The 21906-nt window shown below is 41.7% G+C and overlaps 1 protein-coding gene across 4 annotated transcripts in view; it reads left to right on the top strand.

The window, feature by feature from the left end:
• The window catches only part of FLI1 (Fli-1 proto-oncogene, ETS transcription factor), an 88784-nt gene extending 66878 nt beyond the window's left edge, over positions 1 to 21906 (top strand). For 3 of the 4 annotated variants that reach the window (XM_084301565.1, XM_084301566.1, XM_084301568.1), the window contains 5 exons: positions 1841 to 1909; positions 15482 to 15547; positions 16845 to 16907; positions 18195 to 18242; positions 19320 to 21906. In XM_084301565.1, the coding sequence (XP_084157691.1) occupies positions 1841 to 1909; positions 15482 to 15547; positions 16845 to 16907; positions 18195 to 18242; positions 19320 to 19849 (776 nt within the window). In that variant the 3' untranslated portion in view covers positions 19850 to 21906. The remainder of the gene's footprint in view (positions 1 to 1840; positions 1910 to 15481; positions 15548 to 16844; positions 16908 to 18194; positions 18243 to 19319) is intronic. The other variant, XM_084301567.1, reaches the window with a different exon arrangement.

Below are 21906 nucleotides of genomic sequence, written 5' to 3' on the forward strand. Positions count from 1 at the left end.
GGACAGGAGTTTCCCCACAGATATTCAAGAAAGAAGCACCAAAGCCAGAAACCATGTGATGAAAACATGAGTTAGGTGGACAAAGCTATTGCAGCTCCTCCAGCAGCAGCAAAATGCCTGCCAGGCTAAGTATTTGTAACAATCACTATACCTATCTGTAACCCTCATGTTCAAGGTATCTCAGGGATCTTTTGAACTCTCCCTCTTAGTTTACCATGTTATCCATCCTGGTCTTTCAAAACATTCACTGACTTGCAGCCTCCGGTAGCATACATCCTCTGGTCTTTATGAGCAGGTTTCGTTTTCCCAGTTAGTGCAGCCCTGGCTTTCTATACCTTCTACCTCTGCATACATGCTTGCACGTCTTGGCTTTGTTTGCTTTTGGGGAAGAAAAGAAAACTATAGGAACACAGGAACACAGGACTAATAAGATCCAACACCTGCAACGGCTATTACTTCTGGCAGGGAAATGCCTAATCCTCAGTTCTCGCAGGAAAGTAAGACATACTGTGAGTGCTATTGAGGGGCAAGTGAGGTCAGTGCTATTTGGGATCATGTGGATTAGAGAAATGTGGGGACTGCATGGCTTAATCACAAGATCCTAATCACCTAGTATTATGGTACCTGCAAAAGAGGTATTCCTGGTCCTGCCAAAGAATCTGGGGATGTTCATGGGCAGCGAGTCATAAAAAGAAATCTGTAGTTTGCTACGTGTTGCCTAGGACAAAGCTTATGAAGGATCTTAACTGGGACAGAGTCTCACTGAATAGAGGGACATGTAGATATGAAGAGCAGAAAGTGTCTGTGAGAGCACTTCTCACCCCTACCCGCCCGCAGCAGGATTGCTGCCCTGCTCCAGGTCACAGCATCAGTCCTTACTGAGAAGGGCCCTGGCCCTTGTTAAGAATGTCACTGCCTGATGCAGTGGAAACTTTTTCAAAGAGCTGTAGGAAAAGTGAGCCTAGAAATTATGTAGTGTAAACACATATAACTAGACAACCATGAAATGTGTATTACATGCTGGCTTCCAAGAGCTTGCAGGGCCTCTTCCTCCACTTCCACAGGAGTTTGTGGGAGAGGCAAAGTAAAATGCTTAGGAAGGAACATTTCCAACACAGACAGTGCAAAACAAAAACCCTTATAATGAGTTCTTTTTTGTGCTCCTCTTGAGTGTTTTTGTTTCAAGTTGGACTTGATGGAAAGACCACTCCGAACCAAGAAAGCCACCTTGCACAAAGCATGGCAGATGCAGGAATACTGATCAGATTTGTGCAGCTGTCAGCCCAAAACCAAGCATGTGACACTCTAAAAATGTTCAGGTCCTGACAGTGCAATTCATGTCACTTCTACTGTGTGTTCCTCAAACAGGAAATTTCTCTATCATAGCGAGAGAGGGTGAGGAAAGCTTCTTCCTTATCCTGTACATAGTCTGTGCCACTGTAATGAAGGCTCTGCTGTGGTACATATTGTACCTGTATAAATGTACTATGCAACCTCCCACTTTTATATCATTTTTCAAAAGAGGACCTTAAAGTGCTTTGTGAAGGAGGCAAATGTCTTGGTTTTGATTACAAGTATAGAAACAGTAGCACATACGTGACATACAGCTACAACACTTTTAAAAGATTCATAGAATCATAGAAAATCCCGAGTTGGAAGGGACCAAAGGATCATCAAGTCCAACTCCTGGCAAACTTCTTATCTATCATAGAAACTGTGCCTAATTGCCAGAAAAATTTGGTCTTTAGATCCCAGAAATAGTGTTTTCTACCTGGCTGAATGGTTCCCCCGCTGGCAGAGTACACTCAAAGTACAATAACTCCTTTTCTTTTCATTACAGGTAGCTCACTGCTGGTCTACAATACTCCATCCCACACAGAAGCTTCCTCACGTCTTGCCACCAAAGAAGGTCAGTCTTTTGCATATAAATGTCCTGGATTCCTGTGCTTGTGGAATAATTTTTGGTTGGGTTAAAAGTAGGCCTTTTTTGTAATGTCCTTGGCATGAAAACATTGTGATCAGTGCATGCATGACCTGCTTAAAATGGAATAGTTTGCAAGCCCTGTCCATCCTGAAAGTCACATCTCTGCTTCTCTGGCCAATGATGTGGCATAAAATTGATATCTGTCATTTTCACACTTGCGTGTTACTGAATTGATGAGCTGATGGCATTTTTTCTGTTCTTTATGTGAAACAGTTTGAAATCTCAGATACACAGCAAGGACTGAGACAGTATTCCTCTCTGCATAAATTTGTAGTTGAATGGATACAATTTTCTCAAAACAGATTCCATTATGGAATAAAAGCCACTCAGGTCTTCCAAAACCATTCATGAATCTGTCCATTAGTTTCAACCAGCAAAGGAGAACTAGTGTATTCTTTTGCCACTTTCATTTTGAAACATTTGAATTTTCTTTTTCAAAAAACAGATGATTCCCAAATCTTTACTTTATTGGAAATTCTGAAGATTCATGGATCATATAGATGGAATTTAGAAACCTTGAAGTTTAGAGGTTAATGAAACATTTTGGGCTCTGTAAGGGTTTTGATATTTTTATATCAATAAAATATATATTTTTATTTTTATATCCTTCAGTCAGGTTTTTCAGGTTTTCCTCTACAGCTACAGTCCTATTCCTTTTTCTTATTTTTAATGAATGGATTCTTAGTGATGATAAAATAATGACAGTTGTTGTAATGAGTATGACACACATCCCTTACCTAGCTAAGACAGTAAGTCACAATCAGATAGTTGACTTGTTAAGGGACAAGCAGGGTGTTACAGTGCAAAAATCTGTTCCTGTGCTCACTAACTTGCCATGTGGGACTAGGAGACTTGACTTTAGTCTTGCTTTCACTTAGTGCAAGTGCAGGGATGTTGTTTTCATTCACTAAACAGTGTTCAGTGCTTCCATTTGAAAAAAAAATTGAGGTGAAGGTGTGAAATTTAATGTGTACCCTCATTCTGAGAGAATTTCCTCACCTAGTAAATGAACATTTCCGTGCTTTTCAGGAGAACATGGCTTCATTGATGAACCACAAGTTTGTATTTCAAAGAGCAGGGGGGAAAGGCAGAAAGTCTTTTATGTAAGCAGCTGGAGAAAGACAAAACCTGATTTCACTGAAAGGCTACAGCAAACCAAGATCACACATTTAACAAGCTTCTACATGGTGTATCTGGCTGCTTCATTGAGTAGCACTGCTCTCAGAGCCAGCACTTCTCTCGTGTTGTACCACACTGCCACTGCATTTCATCTCCAACATCTGTCTTGGACCCTGGACACAATATCAGTGCTGCTTTTTTAAGAAGTGATTGGACTGTGCAACTGTGCACTTACTCACATGGTCTAAATTTTTGGGCAGACCTGTGCAGTGCCAGGAGTTGGACTTGATGATCCTTATGGGTCCCTTCCAACTCGGGATATTCTATGATTCTATGCTTTTTGCTTCTTTTGTCCAATACATAACCATCCACTTGAGCGCTCTGTTCCCTGGCATGCTGTTCTTTCTTTATGAGGCAGGCATTAGTTGATAAAATATGGTACATTACAAAGACAAAGCCATTCAGGTTTTTCTGTGACTGAGTGTTTTGATGCTAACAGTCATCTATTTAAAATTAATAAAAGCTTAGCTAGCTCCTCTTTGAATAAAGCAGGCACACATGCACGTGCTCCCCCACAATTTCCCCCATAAACACATGCATCCAAGACCATGCTCTTTCTTTCTCAGGCCAGGTGGTTGATAAACATAAAGGGAAGAAAGCTGTGATTTTTTTATTAAAGAGAAATGCTCCATGTAAAATTGCACTCCTCTGAATTTTTTATACACTTTATCTTTCCAAGTTGGGCCTACAGTCACTCAGGCAGAAAGAAATTTGAGGGGAAAAATGTTCCTCCCCCTCCTTCCACTTTTAACTACCCTCCAGTGTGTTTCTTTAGTGCAGCTGAAAGAACTTTGCATTTGATTTCTGTCAGCCAGGCATTTTTACTTTACGTGGTACTTTCATCATGTGTCAATAAAGGACTAAATACACCCAAGGGATATTCAAATAAAAATTAAGAACTAGCATAGAAATGTTGAAATCCCATCTTTTACTCTTCCATTTCATCCTACAGTGCATACGTTTCCTTCACCTTCATTTAACGTTTGAATACTGTTCTAGGATAAACTGACCGATTTCAATTTACTGTAAATGATTCATGCTGCAAATATTATTAGTGAGATAAGATGACAGGATAAGAGGCATGTGAACATGACAGGCTGACAGATAAGGAATTGGGGGAGCAGAGTTGAGTGTCTTGTCCAATATAACTTGTAATGGACATAAAACTGGACTTGGAATTTCTCAGTCTTGGTCCAGTCCATTAGAAAATAACATTTTCTTTGCTTTCTTCTAAGGCTTTTTAATGGGCTGGCTTCACAATGATGGTGAAAAGGAATTTAAGGTTAAAAAAAAATGATTATTTTCTTAAGTATTTTCCTGTCAACTTTGCTTCACAAAAGATTAAACTTTTTTTTTTTTTTTTTTTAAATGTTAATGCATTATGTATCTAGCCCTGTAGATTCAAGGTTACAGTAACCCTGTAAATTTTTCTCCTCTCTATGTCTGTGAATGAAAACAGACAATCAAATCTTTCTAGCCACTTTCCCTCGAGGATACAAAAGCAGAGCAGGAGGAGGTGATGGAATAGCACAATGCATGTCAGAGACAGGAAAAAATGATGTTTTCTTCACTCTCCCATAATTTTGCTTGCACACTCTCCAAGAACACATAGCTAATGCAGATATGCTACTTGTGCAAATTCCAGGGGCAATTGCATGCTTTGCATATGCTTCCACTGCATGCAACATATTCCATGCACAGACTGTGAAAGCCAGTCTACGTGGCAATAAAAGGTATGGCTGCAGCACAGGCAGATACAGATGTTCCAGAGCCTGGGAGGGAAGCTGCATAAGGCTCTACCCTCCCCACCTTGTTGTAGGCTTAGCAGCAAGGACAGTCAGCGAGGGCAGCACTGCTGTCGCAGGCCTGACTTTAATGCCATGGCTCTGGAGACAGAACTGCCTTGTCTGGTTGCAGCTGCAGGCTTTTCTCCTTTTTTTCTTTCAATTTTCTGCCCCCTCACTTCTCTTCTGTGATGCCAATTCTACACATGTGCCAGAAGAACCTGTAGTACTTCTTTAGGGGAGCTGAACTGAACAGGACAGAAACAGATACTGTAAATTTATCTAGCTGGTGCATAGGTGCATAAAGCATATTTCTTTTGTTCATAGATTCGTGTAGGTAGAATGTTGGTCGTGTTCAAAGGACTCTTGTTGTTGCCCAAGCTTCTTTGCTCCTCAGCCTCATAAACACTCAAAAGTATGGTATTTAGCGTCATTGGTACAAATTGTCTTCAGCTGCCTTTGAGAAATAAATTGCTGTAATGAAAATCACCAGTATTTTTTGGCGAGAGAACAATTTTCTGGAAAATGAAACGAGGTTGCTCTCATTGCTGAATGGAAAGATTTGTGTCCCTCTCCCAGCACTCCGCTAGAGAGATGGTCTGTTTCATTTTCCGTGACTGTTTGGAGTAATGACCGACCTACTGTAGGTACTGGAGACATGGGAGAAGAATCTGAGGCTGCATTATCTACCTAAGTCCCTGGAGATTTTAAATTACTTGCCTTCAGAGTGGTGTCATTTAAGTAGGTTTCCATAGGGAAATGGAAAGTATATTCACATACAATGACATTTAGAAGGCCAGAGGGCTGTGCCCTGTATGCTTGTGAGAGCTCAGGCCTCAGTCCAACCCATTTTTAAAGTCCATGCTTACTTTCATGTGTGCTAGGGTCTGCATAACTCACATGGTTAATATACAAGCCTAAATGCTGTGCAGGGTTTGAACCCAGGTGCTGATCTCTTAGCAGGAGAATGCTGACAATTTCTAAAGAGGTAGAACTGTTAGGTGTTGATATATAAAATTACATGTGTCTAACCCGACATGTGTGGTGTTGTAGATGTGGTGCTTAGCAGCATACGCTGGGACGCGTTGCAGCAGGTATTTGTGCAGTGAAGCAGCAAAGCAGAATGAAGGAAGGCTCGGCTGATAAGGGCAACACCAGCACACCACATGTGAGAATTTAGGGGAGCGATTATGTGTGGCTGTTTGCTTCCAGGCTGCAGGTTACATACCATCTTGTTTATAATGCTGGGTTCAGCACAGGTCTTTATCCCTGCATACATCAGGATCAGCCTAAGGCAATATAATTAGCTTACAACAGTGGTAAATGAGGACTGCCTGAAGTCTCCTAAATCCAACCTAAATTCTAGTAAATATCTGCCTCTGCAGAAGGATATAGAAAAAGCTGATGCACTACCTGGAATTTCAAAGATAAACGAGATTCGTTTGTGAATACATGAATGTAAGATACAAGTCTTAAGGATTTTGTCCGTTGCTGTTACGTGTTTATGTTTGCATTATAAAAGCGCTCGTGAACAATAAGTATTTTTGTTTGGATATAAGTTGTATTTGCTTGTATGTTTTATTCAGTTGTTGGCAAATTAAAAAAGATAAACCAGAGAGCTCTGAAACTCACACAGCATGGTTTCCCGCAGGTTTGTACCAATGTTCATTATGAGTTCCCAGGGAAGAGTTTCCTGATGTCAGAGCATTAATGACACCTTTCTCATGCAGATTTCTTGGTACCTAACAAAATGAGCCCAAGCTGCAGCTTATCTCCCAGTCTGGGCTGTAATCTTCTCTTTCTTTTAAATTGATAGGAACTCTTTAAAACTCTTCAGCACGACCGCTTGTCAAATTTGATGACAATTTCAGGTGACAAGTTCAAAAGTTTTAGGGACAGGAGGGAGAGGGGCAAACAGACCCCAGGTGGCACAATTGCACCAGCAAGGTTCCCACAGGGAAGTAGTCTCAAACTCCTGCATAAAATTCTTCTCTTGAAAAGCCCATTTTTTCAGGTCTAAAAGGTCATCATGTGAAAACTACTAAGCAGTTTCAGTAAACTCTTCTTTTGGGTATGTCAGCAAGGCCCCTTGTTCGCAGCAAAGGTTATAAGCCCTCCGGTCTTATTTGTGTCAGAGAAAGAGCAGTTGCAGCTTTGTGCCCTCTTAACTGCACACACTAAAGGGTTTGCTGATGATATTTGTGTGCCCGATGATGAAATATCCCTTATCCGTTTTTAGCTTGGTAGCAGAAAAAGGGGAGGCTTTTTGGTGCTTCTTCTGTTGTGACTGTGTGGCCAAAGCAGGGATTTATGATTTCAGGAGAGACAGTAGCTAGCACTCTTGGATTTTTCTTTTTTCTTTCTTTTTTTTTTAAATTGTTTTCCTTTGAAATTCCAGAGTTAGTGTTTTGTCTGCTTTCTCCCTGACCCTCTTCGGAGGCAGGCGTGTGTTTTTTCACCAGAAAAACTGGAAACAAAGAATCGTTGTCTTTAAGCTGTAGCAGGCAGGAAACCCAACTCACAAGGGATCACCCTGAGCCAGCGCTGTCCCAGAGTAGACTCCAGTTCTCTGAATTCAACCTGACAGCTTGTCTGGAGCACTTTCTAAGTAACCATTATCCTTCCTTTTCTCCCAGCAAAAGAGCTATTATTTTTTTGCCTGGGGTGCACGGCAAGCAATGTTTTTGCACATGTGGGGGGGGGTTACATGTTTGCTGGGGTGCAATCCCTCCTGTGAAAAGCTCTTGGAAGTACTTTTGCTGTTTCCTAAGACAAGAGTAAATGTGTTTCCTGATAATGAGTTAAATGGGCAAATGCTGTAAAAATGTTTGCTGCAAAGTGTGCGCATGTGTGTCTTCCCTTCCCTTTTCTCTTATGTGTGTATTGCTGCGTCTAGCTTTTTTCTCTGCAAATATGCGTTTCTTTTTCTTTACTTCTCCATTTGTCTCTGTGCATTTTCAATATATGTATGCAGCAAACGCATTAACCCTTCACTTCCCTCCTGCCCCATTTGCTTCTGTGCTTGTGCAGCGCTGTGAGCATATTTGTGCACATTGGTATGTGTGCTTTAGATGAACGTGCATTTAGATGTGTGAAGGGTGCTCAGAAGCATGCCTATAACAACATGCAATTGTGTGTCTGCACTTTTGCTCTGTAGTATGCCTGTCTGCATGTGGCTGTTCATGTCTGCAGCCCCGCATGGCTCAGCAACATGTGTGTGACTGTGTGTGTTGACTGGAAAGTGAGTGCTTTACAAAGCTGCCTCAGGGAGGGATTCTTAGGACACAGTCTTCATCACAGGCTGCGCACTGGGATTTCTGCTGCTGTTATTAAAAAAATCAACAACAACTGAAAAATTCTCACTACTTCCTCCTTTTCTTTATAATGTGTCTTTGTAAGCATTGCACAGGGTAACTCAGACTTGAATCAGGAAGTTCCACCGCTGCATGGCTTGGGGATGTTTTTCTAGCCCCGCTCGCACAACTGGGGGCTGTCGCCTATAGCTCAAAGCAAACTGGGAGTGACTCCAAGTTTGGAAGGCCAGAACCCTCCTGCAAGTGGGGGAGCAGAGCTGCAGGCTGTAGAGCCACTGTGTGTAGCAGCTCCTTCGGATCACCCTTTGGAAATCCTGCACCCTAGTCTTGTGCGTGCACTCTTTTAGGCTCCAGATCCTGGCTGACATTGGGACAAAGTGGGCTTCAACACGGTGCTCAGATCCAAAACTGGATCTAGGACAGGAGTTAAAATGGAAAAGTTTGAATGCTTTGGTGTGTATTTCCTTACAGATACCAATGCATAACTGAACAGTGACTGGCCAAGTTAAACCTCCTCTTCACATGCATGCTCTGCCTCAGATTCCTTGTGTAAATCCAGGTCTCACATAGTCCCTTCTCCCTTGGTTGGAGTTGACTTTGAGTCAAAACCCAATATTGTTCCAAGCCTGGTTCTGTGATCACCATGTCAGTTCCTCATCTGTAAAGCAGGTTAATAGCAATGCAGAGTTATTTGATAATAAATGTGTTGTGTTTTTTAGTTTAGTTTAGTTTTGTTTTGTTTTGTTTTTTTAATTGTGAAATAACCAGATAGTCTGAGAATGGGGCCGTACCATAGAAGTTATTTTGAAATTATTTTGTACTCAGCTAGTTGCTTCCTCTTACTGGATAGACTTAGAATTACCTAATTCCACATATGATCCACACACTGGTAATTCTGTAGCAGGAGAAGGACATTGTGGTCTTGAAGCAGAAACGAATGAGTTTTGTGCTGGAAGGCACTGGAAAGTCTTACATAATCATGAGAACAGCCATAGTAACGTTGGCTGTGAATGACACAGAGCCTGACATATGGCATACATACTAATTATTTTAATTAGCAGAAATAGTAAATTGAAAAGTAATTCATTGCAAGAGAATGGATACTGTGGGTGAGATTTTGAGGTCTCTGTACACAGAACTCCATGCGGCTCATACCTGGATGCCATAGGGCTAATTGTTAAGGGATGCCAAGTACTAATTTGTACATATGGTTTGTGTAGGCCAGAGGATTCCTTGCACTCCGTTCTGCTTTCCCCTTCTGTTCTACCATCTCTGCCACAGTGTACAACCTCCTGCAAACAGATGACAGCACCCACAGTCTTACTGCTTTGTGCTAAGAAAAAATGCATCTAGGGTACTGCTGATGTTGTAAAGTTTTGCACTGTGTGTATTGAGCATTTAGCACTTACACTTTGAGCCAGAGTGGGCCTGGGAAGGCCCTTGCTGACTCTACAACCTTTCTGTTTGCTGCCATGATTTAAAACAATCCATCTAATGTTTCTAGGAGGAGCTGGAGGTGTTTTTGGCTTCTTTGCCCCTCCAGAAACCCACAGTCTAGGTTTCTTCTCTCCAACTGGCTTTAAACACAACTCCACCTCTTCAATGCGATCTCCAGCAGGTTAAATGACAGGAGTGTGAGGGCTGGACGCTCAGCAGTTTGGCAGGTCTTGCTTACATGTTTGGTTTGCAGCAGTAGTGTTTTTTGTTCCCATGCGCCTACGTTGGGATTTTTCCAGGATACCAGAATAGTGCCAGTCCTAGACACCACATACTACCTCACTTCGGGAGGAAAAGCAGTATGGTCCCATGCCCTCCTTTCTCTCTCTCCCTCTCTAAACCAGTTGCCACAAAATAGACCCCAAGTGACCACTTAGATTAATCACAAGTCTGGATCCCTGAGGACACCTGGTTCTGCTTTCTCCATTTAGAGACTCTAATTTAAATTCCAGCCACTAAGCCAGGATCTTTCTTCCTACTGAAGTGGGAGGACTCATTGCAAAAACCAGAACGTATTCTGTATGGAGAATCCCATGGATTCCATAACCTACTTCAAATTTGCAGCCTCCTTCCCCTGATTTGCTACACTGAAGTTTGTAAGGCCAAGTCCTGCCTGCTAATGCAATGCCTGTGCTCCCTAACGAACTAAGAAGGTATTCAGGAGCAGTTCATTCTGTATTTCATTCTGGGGGGTCTTTTTGTGTCATGTGAGCTGGAGTCACCCTACCTTTCTTTGTAAAGCACCTCAAGATTCCCTGGTTCAGAATTGCTCAATGGCTGCAGATATTGCTGTTGTTATTACTCAGCCCAGCCAGCAGGACAGACTGGGGCAGGGGCTGCCAGTGTGTTTCAAAGGGAAATGGAGGCAGTGATGGTAAGCAGTCAGACAATTTGCTGGCACCTGGGAGACTTAGTTACCTTTATTTTCTTCCTGGCTCTGTCCCCTTGACATAGAACAAGCCACCTTCCATCTTTTGGCTGCCTAATCTCCTTGGAGGTGTCAGCTCCATTAGGTAGAGACTGGGGAGTTCTTTTTACTGCTTAGCTCCTACCATGCTGGGGAATACAGATGCTCCCATGAGTTTGCTGCATGTGTGTTTCCCCCAACACCTTCTACAAAAGTTGGTTCCAGGAATAAATCCCACCTCAGGGGATGAAAGCTTCCTGGAAGGCTTTGAGACCCTGCTCAGCTCTGCCACAGTGTGAGTTCCAGTGGTGCCTCTCCAATACCTCCCGGGGCCCCTCACATGAGAGATGCAACGGGGACAGGATTTCCTCAGGCAGACCTCAGCATTTAGACACTGCCGTGTTACATTTGCGACACTATTGAATCCGGACATGCAGTCCTGTGGCTGTTGTGCTAACCCAGGCATGATACTGCCCATGGGTCTGACTGCGGGAGCTAATCTTCAGACCAGTCACCCCACACCTTGACGGTGAGCCCCAGCAGTTCAAAAAGCAGACAGTGCCTGTCTGGGAAACCACTGCTGCTGCTGCCAGTAATGCCATGAACACAATAAATAAGCCGTGCTGCTTCTTCCCAACCGTACTTGAAAACTGGGATCCTATGCCAGCTAGAGATGGTGTTTCAGAGAAGATTATACTATAGTGCCTATAAAGTGGTTGGTCCATAAATGACCCAGACCCACTGTATCCATCCTGGAAGAAAAAAAAATAAATAATCAAAAAGATGGATAATGATGGGCCCAGTGCCTGTCATTCTCCTGGACAGACTAGTAGCACAAAATAGTGCCTGAATCTGGCTTGACTGAAAAAGCTCCTACGGAGAAAGCAGGATGAAGGGGCTGTCAGCACTCACTGAGCAGCTCAGGAAGTACTGGGACTGTGAGCCTATTGTTCAGTTGAGCACCCCCCCCCTCCACTTCTCCCTTCTGTCCCAAGCTTTCAGATTTATAAAGCACCATTTCTTTTAATTTGTAAAAAAAACTTTTTAAAGCTTATCAGAGAGGGTTTGCTCCCTAATACATCATATCTTAAACACAGGTTCCCTAATGGCTTGTTCATTGGACTGCATTCAAGCTTAAACAACTGCTAGGCATCTGGGATGGTCTTCTTGTGGTGTGGAAGTCTGCTTGGGGATTTTAAGCCTGGTTTCCTAGGGAAATGAGCTTGTGGGTATCTGTCCGTCTGTCCCTAGCCCACAGTAATATTTAAGCCTATTAGTCTATTTTAGACTAACTGTGATCCAGAGGTATGGGGAACAGGAACAAAGTAGCATTCAAGCAGAGAGATGGGGGGGGGGGTCTGTGAAGGTGGGCTAGTGATTCGGTGGAGCCTGCCTTATCTTCTCTCCTGCAGTGCCGTACAGTACAAAGTGCAGCCGTTCTCCTCCTCCCTGTCGCCGAAACTCATCCAGGAGATGCCCGGGACATACTCCTCATCTTCTTCCCTACATCAAGTCCCTCCTTTGTTGTGCCAGGCAGTCTGACAAGAAGAAGCTGCAGAGATCTGGATACTTTAGCTCATCTCTTGATGTTTACATGACAGCCTGCCTGATGGTCAGGCTTGATCTCACTGATTTTGACATGTCCTAAGCCTTTTCCCAGCCTTCTGTGTAGCCTAGCAGACTGTTCCACCACTGTGCTATTTGTCATTTACATCTAATTCCAGAGGAATCAATAAACTTCGAAAAGTGTGTTGCACAGAAGAGCACGAGGACTTCCAAATGGTACAGAGGCTGGCAAGGTAGGAGCTGAGGAAAAATCTAGGGTGAAAAAGTATAAGGAATGGTTAGGAAAGGTCCAGAGACCAATGCCACATGGTGTGTTCGACAGTCAGATTTCTCGGATAGGCACTTCATCTGGTAAAAGGCAGCTAAGGCTGAGGAAAGAGCGTTTATGCATGTAAATAAATAAAACGATATTTAACCTTCTTCCCAGGCACGTTGTGAGTATGAATGTTTGCAAAGCTGTGAGATCCTTAGTTGAAAGGTGCTGTGAAAGTGAAAAGCATTATTAATATCCTTTACCTTACTCATAATAGAGTATGCATTCATTCTGGGGAATTTCTGGACATAAACCAGACAGCTGCAGAATGACATTTCTTGAAAGCATCTATGATTTATTCTGTGCTCTTTAATTCCATTTTGTATTGAATACACATTTGTCACAGGACTGTTGTTCCACCGGGTCTTTTGAGTCTAAAACAGACTGAGGGACCTGATCCTTTGCTGGTATAAATTGACCCCTTACTTCACTGTAGGTATTTGCTGATTTACACCAGAAAATAACCTCATTCCAAATCTTTTAATTGAATTTCCATAGCTCGGCAAGTTTTGGTGTAAAATCCAAGTGGTTTTAATGACAGATAAGACTCTCCCTGTAACTAACCGTCTGGCTGGAGTTCTGTAGGATCTCTTCAAGCCACTGGGCGTCAGGTCCTGGGAACGATATTGTTTTTGCAGAAACTCGAGTCTCTGGATAGGTTCCCTGGCTCTGCCTATTCCATTTTGTTTTAAACACGTTCAGCTTTAGAGTCTGGGCCTGGAAGCTGGGAGGGCTGATGTGGTTCTTTCACGTTGCATGGATTTTTGTGAAAACAAAACAAAAATAGCTTAGTGGATTTGATTTTTTTTTTTTTTGAGAGAAAGAAAGAAAGAGTTGGAAACTTGTGCCAGCTGAGTGAACACGTTGTTTCAATAGCAATGCCTGTATTGCTCTTATGTTTAACCCTTCTCACTGGTGCGAAGTCACAGTCAAAACAGCTTCATCCTAACATCCTGAGTGTGACTGTCCCTATAAAAGCCCACACATCACAATACATTCTATACGTGGAAACCGAGGCAAAGGGACTCGTCTGAGGCATGCTAAACCTGGATTAAACCTGGGCTTAGCCATACTTCTCTGGAGAACCGAGCCTTGATCCTTTAAAGCCCAAACAGCCATAGTACACACACCTGGTCAGCACATCTGATTGTGGTAGTGTCACGTAATGTTAAAAAAACTGCAGGAGATGCATGCCACATTCTTTCCGTGACACTGTGAGCAAAGCAGACTCCTCCTCAGTGACAAGTTTCTCCATCTGGAGGAGGAGGGGGATGATAATCTATCCAGATGATGGCCTATTTGCTTACCCAAAGCATGCTGATGCATGTGAATCAACCAACCCATCTGTGGCAGCTGATTCGCCTCAGTCAAATTTCTGACACAAATCTGAGAAAAATGAAAATTTTCAAAAGGAGTCCTGCTACTTTTTGGGAAGGATTTTTTCCCAATTTGAAAATATCTTTTTTGTTGGAAAATTGCTCTTTCTTTTTAACAGGATCACCATGTAAGTGATGCTTCCGTTAAAATCACATAATAGCAAAACTATTTTTGAGGTAACCAAAATGTACATTAGTATCACAATCTGTGGAAATTTATGAGGTTTTCCCTTTCTCTCTCAACTCAGAACTGCTATGTTGTCTTCAAAATATTTCCCAAAACATTTCTCTAATAGCTCTACTGGTAATACTTATAAAGGATATCCCAGGGGAGAAATGAAAGTCAGAGGCTGGCTGCAAAGAGGACATGGGAAAAGCCAGTGGTTACTCCAGACCTCATCTCTGCTCTCCTGATCTCAGTCACTGACAAAGCAGCAGCCCGAGCTCCAGGCGCGCTCAGCCGTGGTAGGATTTGCACGATGGTTTTCCATCAAGGAAAATGCCACCCATGCAAACAGCGGCTTATTTACAGCAATGACAGCTGCCAAGGACTGAGCTGTGGATAAAGTTCCCTGGCAGCACCCATCTGCCAGCCAGTTTCCAGCCCTGCTGCTCCATGCCCGGCCACAGAGCGGGGACAGCACGGCTGGGGCTGCGCCTCCCTCCTCCAGAGATGTCCTGCAGTGCTCTTTGTACCAGCCTGAAACCGTAGCAGTTTGTTTTTCAGTCTGATCTGTTTGCACTGGGGTTTGCGGTTTCTAGTCAGAAAAAAAAAAAAAAAAAAAAAAAAAAAGCAAATAAATAAAATGAAAAGAACACCAGGCACATTAAATGAGTTCTTTTTCCCCGTTTTCCTCTCTTCCCTCCTCCTCTTTCTCTCCCTCTCTTCCCCTCCCTTCCCCTCTCCCGTCCCCTCTCTGTTTTCCTTTTCATGCCAATAACTAGAAGGCTGTAATTTCAAAGCTGCAGCGGCTTTCCCAGCACCAGGAGGAATGTGCAAGTGCCTGGGATGTTTCCGCAGGGAGCTGCACAGCTCTGACACACTGTATGGCATGATGGGGCACAGGGCAGTGCCCACTCCTGCCCACCAGCATGGCCAGAGGGGTGTTTTGAATTCCACCTGAGAGGATGCCATTTTTCCTATCTTTCCATCTTAAAATAGCTTTTTTTTTTTTTTTTTTTTTTTTTTATTGTGTGTTTCAAGTCAGTTGTGTGGAATAACACAAAATTTCGTCCTCTTTTCCTGCCCGTTTCTGTCATCTTGGGCTATGAGAAAGAAGGTCTCCTTCTGGATGGGATGAGCTGCACTCTGAACTCCACTGAGTGCAATGACTTCTTCATGATCAGAAGGTGTCACATCTGATCATTGTCCTGTCACATTGGCAGCCTGTTGCCTGGCTGTGAGGGAGCAGGAGCACAGGAGATGCGGGAGAGGAAAAACAATAGTATATGCATAATACCAAGGCAGTTGGGACCAAGATACAAAGCTAGATTCTTGCAAGTTTTTTTTCTGGGAAGAGTTGATTTCAACCCCTCTGTGCCTGTTGTCTTTTGTCATTAGATCCCTCCTATGATGCAGTCAGGAGAACAGGATGGGGCAGTAATATGAATTCTGGCCTCACCAAAAGTAAGTTGTCCCAATGGGAATCACAAATTGCAATGGAAGATCAAAATGAGACTGTGGGAAAGATGGGCGTGGTCGGCTTGTGTTATGAGCATCAGAATTGTGGAGGACTTAGGGATACTAAAACAAGAGCTAGAATTATGTTATGAAAAGAAAATTGACACAAATACTTTTATCATTGAATCGTGTATTAAAGACAACTGCAGCTGTTACAGTAGAACAAACCTCTGCTACACCCCAGATTTCATTAAGGAGCCAGCATCAGGTCCTCCCTATAAACAGAAACTCTTGGTAACCACATTCTTTGTATTTTGGTGTAGTATTTTTAGAGACAGATATAGACAGCTTGGGCAGATTCTCAGACTTTCCTTCTACTTTTCAGAAAGTAAGATTCTGTACAAAGCCAAGCAGGCGGCTAGGGCCCCTACTACATGAACTGCTACTCACACAACTGTTCTTGTTTCTTACTGTTTTTAATGTGTCCCTGAATTCACAATACACTCTGGGTCATGGGCTGACTTCTCAATGGAAATATCAGTTCCTTGTCCCTAAAGACTGTATTCTAGTTAACCTAACTAGCTGATATCAAGCCATACTGTCCCCTGCTCCCACTGCTATGGCATATCTCCGTACAGCAGTGCAAGATGGACTCACTTGACCCTCAACAAGAACCTATGAGGTGCAAATAAATGTGGCTGAACCTGGCTGTCAGATTACGCTTCCTTTGCTTTGCAGCTTTGTGAACTACATGTGCTCTAAATGTGAAGACTAGTCTTTGAGTTACAGTCTTCTGTTACAAGAAATGATATGAAGAAGAGAAACAGATGTTAATGTTGAAGTGATTTATAGAAATGGCCATGATATTTTCAACTAAATGTTTGATTTAATAAAAACAAAACTTGTTTGCCTAAAAAGGTTGGTTTAAAAAAGTATTCCCATTTCCAAAGAAATGTTGAAAGAAGTTCCAACACAGAAGTAGGTCAGAATTTATACATTAAAGAATTCCAATTTCTGTTCAAAACAAGTATCTAAACTAGAATGGGAGTTAATTTATAATAAAAGACAGAAAATGAATGAGGTATCTACATAATATTTTTCCTTGCCTAGTCTACGTACTTTCATTTTACGGTTAAATTTTAAGTTTCCAGTGAAACCTTTTATTTTTCTAGTGCAACCTCAAAAATACCAGCTCTTAGGATTAGAAAACTTCCCAGTCACTATAATTCCTGTTCAATATACCTTGTCTTACCATTCCTCCCTGTCTGTTCTAGTACATATAAGATCTTTCCTATTTTTACAGGCCCTCCTGTTGCAGGGACACAAAATGTGAATAAGACAACAGAACAGCAACGGCCCCAACCAGGTAACTGTTGATTGTGTCACCACTGCGTTTGCTAAGTAACTGTACTAGATTGGGAGAATAAATGTGTCAACCAGCAACAGCCATGGACACAGAACAAACATGCAGAGCCTTACAGGGAAGTCTTAGAATTATGAGTCAATTGTGACCCTGCAGTGACAGCAATTGTTCCAAACTGTTTCTATTTTACTGCATTGTCCTTCCCCATTCAAAAGAAACATCCTTGTTTCAGCTGAGTCACATGCAGTGCCTAGCATCAGTTGCATCTCCTTTGAAGCATCATGATATGCAGTGCAATGGGTCCTGAAGCAGTTAAAGGCACGGAACTGTTAGTGCTGCAGCAGTGCAGTGCCTGCTCACTAACCCCTCAGCTCTGTTGCAGTGATGTTCAATGGAAGCATCTCCAAACAGAATCATGGGGGTTCCCCAGCGTCAAAGAAAACCAAATAAGAAAAGCAAACCCTGCTGGACAGTGAGCAGTGGTGTTTCCTTCTAGTTTCCCGAGGGGCCTTTGAAAAGCTAAACACCACCTTCTTTGCTTTGCACAGCTGCTTTCTATCTTTCTTTTTTTTAGGGGGTTGGTTCGTTTGGCATCAATTCAATCCACGAGCAAATGCTGTAGATCCAAATCACCAAAAACAGAGGGAAGCAAAGGAGAAGTGTAGACATTAGAGCTGAGGAGGCCCCACAAAAAGGGAAGGAATTCATTCCTAATAAATGCATCGTGGAGTTTTCAAGAAACACTCAGCCTCATTGGAGCCAGTGATAAAACTCCTGTTACTCTCATTTGTCTAATGTTCTGTTTGCTTCAGCAAGGGAGAGTTGGGTGAACTTTTCATTGACCGCAGAGAGAAGCAAGCTGGACAGTTAACAAGTGAATTTGAAAATTTCATCTGTTGACCAGCTATTTTTATAAGAAATATATTTGCTTCTGATTTGTTACTTCTTTGCTCTCCCACACTTGTTTTTTTCCATGCAGCTAAATTTTCTAATTGACACGTAAGTGTAGGCTATGTCCAAAGAGATTACGATCTTTGAAAGCAGGCAAGTCTGAAACCACTGTCAGAACAACAGTGCCATTTTGGATTCCATAAATAATTAGTGGTTTATTGCTAAAAAAAATAGACACATCAGGTCTGTTCCATAGCCTAGGAGAAAAGGCAGTACAAGTGAAGCAAGAAAGTGAACATTTGATCTTGTTTCTAGAATAAATAATAATGAATTGTTGTTTCTTTTTGATGAGACATGTTTTTAAATAGCTTTTGTGTTTTTGTTTTTTTTTTTTTTTAGATCCGTATCAAATCCTGGGGCCTACCAGTAGCCGTCTTGCCAATCCAGGTAAATTCCTCTTAAACTCCAGACCACCATTGTCACTTACATGTGATCTACTGTTACAGTCTGTACTGAATGAGTAGCTGTCTGCTTTTGGGGTAGGCTGTGAGGGCCATGGGTCTTAGTAGTTGTGGCCTCAAAACTGCTTTTGCAAAAATCACCACAGTAATGTAAGGAAACTGGTGCAATATCACCTTTATCAGGATAAAATCACCATCCTGAATGTGCTTACCCCACACTAGTATTCCCAAAGAAGAGCCTTTTAGGGGACTTAATTCACACTCTCTCAGATTTGCAGCACAGGTTTGTTCTCCAGTGTCTGCTGCGGATTAAGAGCAAGGAAGGCACAAAACATCTCTGAAAGTCACAACATAGTGACTGACCCCAGCAGGTCATATGAAGGAAACAATTCCTGCCTTTGGGGACTAAGATGTTGCCTAAATCTTGCTTGAACTAAACAAACTCCTATACTGCTAGGAGTAGTAATGGAAATTCAAAAAAATGGGTTTAATCATAAGAGAGGGCCAACTATAGGCACTTTGCATTGACACTATTGCTTACCGATGTAGTCTGAAGGCAATAGTGAAAGAAACACCCTCATAAGGTTCTTTACCTTCACTGTTAGTATAACTACACCAAATAAAACTAGAAGTCATCTCATCTGGGGAAGAAATAATCTTATGTATCTCAGATTACCAACTGGCAAATAAACTGTAAGTATCCGAACTAATATTCATGGTAAAGAGTAAGCAATTCAGACTTGAAATACACTGTCAACCATTCAGAGAAAAATTTTGCAGAACGCTATGCTCGGGAAAAGGCCTGTTTATGAATAGCTCAAAGATTTTAAGGCCAAAGGCGACCATTATGAAATCTAATCTGACCTCAAACTCATAAACAGAACAAAGGGTTGACTAACTTGTTTGCTGGGAATAGTTTATCCATTCCTGCATAAGATTTTCTAAGGCTTGAAGGAGCAGTTCCCAGTAAAGATCGAGATAGTCCTTCTGTTTCCTGCCTTTGTCTTTGCTTTTAAGCAGGAAGCACAATGTCATTTCCTTTCATTTGGCTTGCTTTTTGCAGGGAGCGGGCAGATCCAACTGTGGCAGTTCCTCCTCGAGTTGCTGTCGGACAGTTCCAACGCCAGCTGTATCACATGGGAAGGGACCAATGGGGAATTCAAGATGACGGACCCTGATGAAGTGGCACGGCGCTGGGGAGAACGCAAAAGCAAGCCCAATATGAATTATGACAAGCTGAGCCGAGCCCTCCGATACTACTATGATAAGAACATTATGACCAAAGTGCATGGCAAAAGGTATGCCTACAAATTTGACTTTCATGGCATTGCCCAGGCTCTCCAGCCTCACCCCACTGAATCGTCAATGTACAAGTATCCATCAGATATCTCCTACATGCCTTCTTACCATGCCCATCAGCAGAAGGTGAACTTTGTACCCCCACACCCTTCTTCTATGCCTGTCACATCATCCAGTTTCTTTGGAGCTGCCTCACCTTATTGGACCTCCCCTACTGGAAGCATTTATCCAAACCCCAATGTCCCTCGCCATCCCAACGCCCATGTATCACCACATTTGGGCAGCTATTACTAGATGCTTTTATCTTCAAGTGGCCTTAATCAGTCTCATTGGACTTTTTCTTTACTTCTGGTATTTTTATGTTTTTTGGGGGGACCCTTAATGGATAATTGTGGCGTTTCTTGGGCAAGAATTAAAACTGGATATTGGTTATTCCTGGATCAACCCTTTTACTTTTGTAACTTTGCCTCTTGTGTCTTGAACTGAGAGATGGATGCTTCTTTGGGCCAGTACTCTGCATTTTCTTTTTTATTTTTATTTTTTAATGCTTATGTCCTCTGTAGGAATTGACTATGAAGATTGTTCACCTTACCTGGAATGATTATTAGCTTTTCGGTGAGAGAAATTTTTAAGAATTCAAAGGAGGTTGACAAGACATAGACCCAACTGTGGGTCTTAGGAAAAGATGACTACATTTTTTTTTTCTCACTTTGAAGAAGGTAGGCAATTTGACCATAAAGTCACGAGGACCTTGGGCTGCAGGGGACCACAACTGGAATCTTAGCTTTAAGGCAGATGAGGATTTTCACCCAACTGGAAATTTAGAAAATATATATATTCATATATATATATGTACATGTATATTTTAAGAAGTAAAGGGCATTGAAGGAACTTTTCTAGGCTGTACAACTTCAGTAGACTGTGTATTAACTCCAGAAACATCAGAAACCAGAACAAAAAGTAACCTAATATCAAGCACAGACATTCTTTGAAAGCAAAAGTGAAGTAAAATAAATGACAGCAGGCCCTTGAGCTCTGCCAGAGTCTTAGGGATCGCTAAATGCTACCGATTCGCGAACGCTGTGCGTTTGTCAGACCGTCATTCAAAGGGTCAACAAATCAGAAGGCAAATTACTGTATAAATTATGCAGAGTTATTTTTCCCTATATCTCACAGTTTTAAAAGAGAGATTAAATAAAACGAGTTGACCTCGGTCACAAATGCAGGTTTGTTTTTTACTATCAGCTCAGTTGTTTGTGGGTTGTTTTTGTTTGTGTTTTTAATGTAATTTGTACATCTTTTCAATCTGTACATTTGGGCTGTAGCTTTGTACTTTTTTGCTAAAAAAATAAAAAAATAAGACATGAGTAATGTATCTGTTGGAGATAGTCTTGGTCCTGCAATTGGATCCATAATTGACTCCCAAATTAGCCAGAACCTTCCAGATTTCCTGGGTTTGTCTAGAGTAGATTTTTTTTCTTGTATTAGCCCGTCATAGTTGTTTGCAAATTAACTCAATTTAGCTAACATGTTTCTATTGAAGCTGATTGAAAACATACATTGACATTTTAAAGTGACCTATTTCAATATTGTGATTATTTTTCACCAAAATCTGGAACTTTGGAAACATTTTAACCACTTCACAGGGAAAATTATCAAATACTTCTCACAACATCTTTTGAAGACTTTTGCTATGGGTTTTCGTTTAAATGCTAAACATTTGAAAATTCTCAGCCACCTCTAAGTTTGCGCGTGCTAATTTGATGATCCACAAATGGTGGTTTGGTGCCATAAACAGAAGGGTAAACCACAATCATTCGTGTTTTAGAACAGATGTCTATCATGGGTTAGACTTACATCTACAACCTATTAGCTAACTTGTATTAACTGGGAGCCAATTAACAGGATCACAAATATCTAATCTAGACATAACCTCTGGGACTCTGTGTGGGTGCAAGATTTGGTCCATGTGCATCCGATTGCAGGATGAGAGCCTGAAACCAGAACATTATAGTCTGCTCATAACTTTAAACAGAAGCACTGATGCCATTATTTAACAAAAAAAGAAAAATAAGATCAAGCTAATCAGTTTAGGTCTTAGTGCTTTTGGGTTGTTTATAAGTAACATTACTGCAATAATCACAAAATTTAAGTATGAAGAAATTACCCATGAAAATGGGGCTTTTGCTACTATATATATGCAATGTACTTTTTGGATATTAAAATATATATAATTTTGCAAGTAATCTTGGTGTTTTTTAAAACTGTATTAAGTGTTACAATGAAACTGTTGTATGAAGAAGATGATGTAAAAAAATGTGACAAAATAAATGGTGGTTTTTCTTCTCTAA

This window comes from Netta rufina (assembly GCF_964035555.1).
Source record: "Netta rufina genome assembly, chromosome: 25".
In the NCBI taxonomy this organism is placed as follows: Eukaryota; Metazoa; Chordata; class Aves; order Anseriformes; family Anatidae; genus Netta; species Netta rufina.